Source organism: Gavialis gangeticus, unplaced genomic scaffold (genome assembly GCF_001723915.1).
Source record: "Gavialis gangeticus isolate Ggan-Ray unplaced genomic scaffold, GavGan_comp1, whole genome shotgun sequence".
In the NCBI taxonomy this organism is placed as follows: Eukaryota; Metazoa; Chordata; order Crocodylia; family Gavialidae; genus Gavialis; species Gavialis gangeticus.
This window is the reverse complement of record NW_017728994.1, coordinates 19,890,297-19,895,749: the sequence shown is the minus strand read 5'-3', so window position 1 is coordinate 19,895,749 and position 5,453 is coordinate 19,890,297. Positions and strand designations below refer to the sequence as shown.

Genomic DNA, 5,453 nt, shown 5'->3' with positions numbered 1-5,453 from the left:
TCAAGAGAAGCTGGGCTAGGCAGTGAAGCGTGCAGGTGATGGGGCCAGGGAAACGCCCACAGCCCAGGGGATCTGATATGGGGACAAAGTCACCTCCAAGGCGAGGCACATGGGCAGTGGCACATGGGCAGCAGTGATGGGCACATGGGCAGTGGTGGGTCAGGTGGACAGCTGCAATGTAGCTGCAGCATGGCAGCTAGGAATAGGGACAAGCCAGGGACAGGGCAACCTGCCTGGGCAGCCATGCTCCCCTCCCCTCCCAACCCCGCCACCACACCCCCACTTCACCCTCCCACCTGCCTCTGCCTGCAGCAGCACCACTGACTTGTGGTGGCACTAAAATACAAGTTCACCCAGGGTGCCATTTTCCCTAAAGTTAACTTTGCATCCAAGTCTTGCCAGCTCTTAGCAGAGGTGATTTTGCAAACTAGACAAAAAAAAAAATCACACCTTTGTCTAGTCATATGTTCAGAAATTTTAGAGCCCTGCCTGGTCAGGTGCTCTAGAATTGCAGTTATATCACTGATAATAAGTACGTTTTTAAAGATAACAAGATTTATTATAAAAAAACATGAGCAAGCAGAAGAGATCAGTAACCATATGTTAAGATACAGGCAGAGAGATAAGAACAAATAAAAGAAAATATTAGAATAGTAATTTTTCTGTAGCCCTGCATCTTAGCCCAAAGCTCTGAGAATGCAGCTTTAGCATCTCAGCTCAACAGGTGACAAAGCAGCTGCTGCCTCTGACCTTCCTGTAAGGGCTTCCATCCACTTCTCCTGTCAACCTGGAACACATACAACCTGCTAACTGAGGGACCAAAGCACTTCATGGCCAGGAAATTTTAAAGGGAGATATGCTCCCATGGCAAGGCTCTTTATTGAATAGCATAGCCTGATGACCATGTGTGCTTTCCTATCAAGGAAAGCGTACAAAGACCAACATGCTTTCCCTGTGTCTGAAGAATGGCATTTGTGCCCCAAACTTGAACAATTTTTCCAACTATTTAATTGATCTAATAAAAGATATCACATCTACCCAAACAAACTTGTCTGTCAATCCTTCATGATTACTTCTCTAAGCCATCTAGGCTTTGATCCTTGCTCAGGTTAGGTACAGACATTCAAAAAGCCCAAGGCAGAATCAATCTAAACTATGCAGTTTTCTGTAAGCAGCATAGTTTAGATCGGTAGTGAAGAGAACACGCATTTGCCCTTTGGTTGGGTGGAGATGGGCAAATCTTACACTAGATTCTGTCACTTTTAAACCAGTCTATGGGCATTTACACACATGCTCCAAGAGTGGGGTGGAGGGGAGGGGGGGAAGAGTGGAAAACACTGCACTTTAATTAGAGCAGCGCTGAGAGCCACTCTAATGAAAGTGCCCAGAGCATCTCATGTATCAGTGTTCCTGCACTGAAAAATGGCAGCAGAGGCACTTTAACTAAAACTCATCAAACATGCTTTAGTTAAAGTGCCCCTGCTGCCATTTTTCAACATGGGGATGCTGATACATGAGACTCTGGAGTCTGCTGGAGTGCAGTAATTACCATGCTCCAGCAGACTCAATTAAGCTGGGCCAGGTACTTTCATCACTGTCAGTCTACAAGCCCCCAAAATGTCTTTTTTCCCCTCCCCCCCACAATAATTTTAAAGCAGAAGATGCTCAGAAAACAATGAAAAGAATAGCTCAAATATTACAGTCCTTACCTTAGGTCCCTATTGCAAGAATATAGGGCAGAATCCCCAAATTAGCAATGAAGGGCAACATTCGCCTTCCAGTTATGTCAATGGAATGCTATTTAGCCCACTGGCTTCACAGGGGTTGCACAACTTTAAGCCTGGTGTAGAATGTAAAACATCCAGGTTCTAAATCAAGCACAACACTGTGGGCTAATCCAAAGACTTCTTGTGACTTCCATGGGCTTCAGAAGGAGGCCCAGAGGATTGCATATCAGCTAATTTTATAGTTGGGTTACCTAACTGATTTTGAGTGCAGCTTCCCAGGTTTACACTAAATGGTGTACATTTAATGACACATTATATAATTTCAGTTTCTGACTCATAGTTCCATTTGGTTAAACTGGGTTAGCATGTTACATAGCAAGTTTTTCTGAGCACATAAAAAAAGATATAAAATCCACATACTTTTGTGGCAACTAAGTTAGTTCACATTGAACATGCAATTTGTGTCCTGTTCTACAGATCCTACCTGAATGTAAAAAACACACTTGTTGAGCCTGCTTATCAATCAAAACTCCAGTTCTACGGGCACATTTTGTTTTACAATATTGGACATTCCTGGATAGGTAGTAAAAGCACAAACTGAAGAGTGCCAAATTCTGAGCACCATTAACGGGTGCAAAATTATGCCACAAAAAATACTTGCCTGAGCTGGAAACCCCTCCCCACCCAAAAACACCCCAGTTTGTATTGTAGCAGACATGGACTTTCACATCTCTGTCTCAGCTTACTTCTTTCACAATGACAACCAGCCTGCCTTTTTTTATTTCCAAAAGAGAAATAATGAAGGGAGAAAGCTACCAGTCTGGCAAAGAGTTGATTAGCAAAACAACAGAGCAAAACAAGAAAATTCACATTAACAATTACTCTTTTTAAATAAGAATGTAAGAAATCACTGAAAACTCACAAGAACTCTGCCAGTTAAAGTCTGGGCAGATATCATCACTCCTGCCCAGTCTTTTACAGAGGTCATCCAGCCCACTTCTGCTGCCACAGTCTCTTCTTTTTCATCCGTAGGTTTGCAGGTGCCATCAGCCTGGGTGTCCCCACTGCCATTAATTTTCTGGGCTTCCTGCAGAGTAAAGGTTTAGAACATTTAGGTATGTAAAAGTAACAGTTTGACAGCTACAGCCAAGAAAAGCACTAGTTCAGAGTTGTAATTAAAATTCTCCAGCTAGTAAATATGCAAATCACTGCTCTCTGCTAGCTCAAATTGACCTGGTTACATACTCATGAGTCTATGACTCTCTGATGGCTGTTTTATAAAGACCTTTATTACTAGTGACTACTAATGACCAAAGATTCAGGGTTCCATCTTTAGTTTTGTGTGCTATGCATTGGCAGTTATGATGTCTAATTACACTGCCACATATACATGTATTTATTATACACCCATCCAGTGCAACCTAAAGTTAATTCAAATAGGTGCATAAAAATGCAACTATAAATTATATACTTTTAAAATTTACAATCTCTTGAATTAATTTGCTAAATAAACATACACTGAGAAGCACAATGTAACAAGGCAATAATTATCAAGAGCAAGAGAAACAAAACACACAGCTGAGAATCGTCAGGAAGCTCATGTACTATCAGTAAACCCTTGCTTCAATGGAGGTATGTGCTTTAATATAGCTGATATATCACAGGAACTCCTCTGTCTGTAAGTGCTGGCCCATATGGAGCTGAGAGATGAAAATTAAAGAGGAGTTTGAGCAACACTAAGCTGACTGATAAGTCACACACTGGAGTTCATATTTGCTGTTGGTGGATACTGCAGTAAAAATGCCATACTCCTTCAACTGGCTTCTGTGTGCAGAAGTCAAGGATATCAAAGAGGAGTCAAAAGGAAAAGACAGACAAAGCTAGCCTAGATTGTAATGCATTATTTAGAAACAGACCATGTGCAAAGTATCATGATGTGCCATAAGCCTGCCTTTGGTGACAGCAGACCAACACAATACTAATGACTTCCTGATAATCTGACAAACTGTGCTGGACAAGCAACGTACAAATGAGGCAGCAGAACTCTGTCCTCTTATGTACTGATCAGCTTCGCTTTCTGTAACCTGCATGGAGGCTGACGGCACTTGGCATGGAGCAGGAATGCACAAACACCTTGAAAGATCAAATTTTTAAAACACTTTAGGCTTGGGAGCACTGTTTTCTACCAGTCCCTTTGAGAAGGTACCACAACTGAAAGTATGCAACTGACGAAGATGGTGATGAGTAGGAAACCACACCTGACACGATGCACAGTTGTACTGTTAACACTTTGTGCATATTATGAAGCATATGCCCAAAGGTATTTCCTGACAAGCATTACTGAACTAATATGCCAATTATATGGGATTTGTGAACAAAGAACATTACAGGAAGACTAACAAAATAGCTTGAAGCCAGTTATTTTTCCAGAATCTCACAGCTTTGCATCTCAGTTAACTAACTAAACTACCTAATTGAAATGTATATTGTCCTTTTTGTTATACCTCATTTTAAAGGGTGTCCCAAAAAACTGGACCAGTTTTTCTAATATTAATAATTATAACTTTAAAAGTACTGGATAAGTAAACATCTGGGAAAAATAAAAGCTACTTTTCTTTTCATTTGCATATCTGGACCTTATTCACTGATAAATGTGGATAGAATGAATCAGACCTTGCAATCAGTATTTAAGGAACTATACAGATTTCCATACACACAATCCACAGAAATAAACAAACTGTTTTGAATAATAACTGCTATTGAGGCACAGACATTTGCTTAGGATTAAATACTGGTTAGGGGAACTAATGACCAATGGCATTGCCAAGACACCCTAGTCAACCTATATGAATGCATTTTTCCAAAAATAATATTTTTATTATAAAACAGAAAAGAAAGAAAATATAAAAATTTAGATTTTTTCTGAATGGACTGGTGATGGCGAAATATATGGAACTCCAGTTAACCTAACTATTTCTCCTTTCATCTTAAAGGTAGAGTAATACCCCAGAATAAAGATTCTAAAAAATACTGTTGTCATTGATAGATCTTGAAGGGAGCAGGGGAAGGGGAGGGGTCATGTCATTGTTTTCAAATGAAATTACGTATTTCCATCCAGAGGTAAATTAAGGATAAAATGTATATAATGAACTCTGAAAGTAAAGGCTAGCAGAGAACTAAAGCTTCCATTTTTCTGAATGGACTGGTGACAGCATGAATTGGATACCTCAAGAAAAAAAAAATATACTGGACTTCAGCTAACCCAAGCTTGGCAACAAAAATGGTTTGATGGCTGGGGCACATGACTTTTGAGGAGAGGCTGAGGAAACTGGGTTTATTTACTATGGAGAAAAGAAGACCAAGTGGGGATTTGATTGCAGCCTTTAACTACCTGAATGGTTGTTCCAGACAAGGTTCCTTCCAAGCTATGCATGTGAGTGGCCACGCACAATAAAAAATCTTGTCATGCAGTAACTTTTTAATGCGACACACCCACCTGGAGAGGAGCTGGGCTGCGGCTTCCTGTAAACTTTGGGCGCAGAGCACAACAGAGGCATGGGGCTGGCACAGGATGCTTACCGGCGGTAAGTTACCGCTCGGCTGCTCAGTGGCCACTCCACTCTGCTCGTCACTCCTCCGTTTCACCCTCGCCACACCGGCATCCCTATGAGGACGGAGTGCGGTGCAGGGCAGGCAGTGTCTTCTCCCTGAGGCGAGGCAGGGGCA

At 41.4% G+C, this 5,453-nt stretch overlaps 1 protein-coding gene across 3 annotated transcripts in view; it reads right to left on the bottom strand.

Moving 5' to 3' along the window:
* The window catches only part of KCNMA1 (potassium calcium-activated channel subfamily M alpha 1), a 1,434,006-nt gene that overhangs the window by 1,108,527 nt on the left and 320,026 nt on the right, over positions 1-5,453 (bottom strand). For all 3 annotated transcript variants that reach the window (XM_019502361.1, XM_019502362.1, XM_019502363.1), the window contains exon 2: positions 2,650-2,814. In XM_019502361.1, the coding sequence (XP_019357906.1) occupies positions 2,650-2,814 (165 nt within the window). The remainder of the gene's footprint in view (positions 1-2,649; positions 2,815-5,453) is intronic.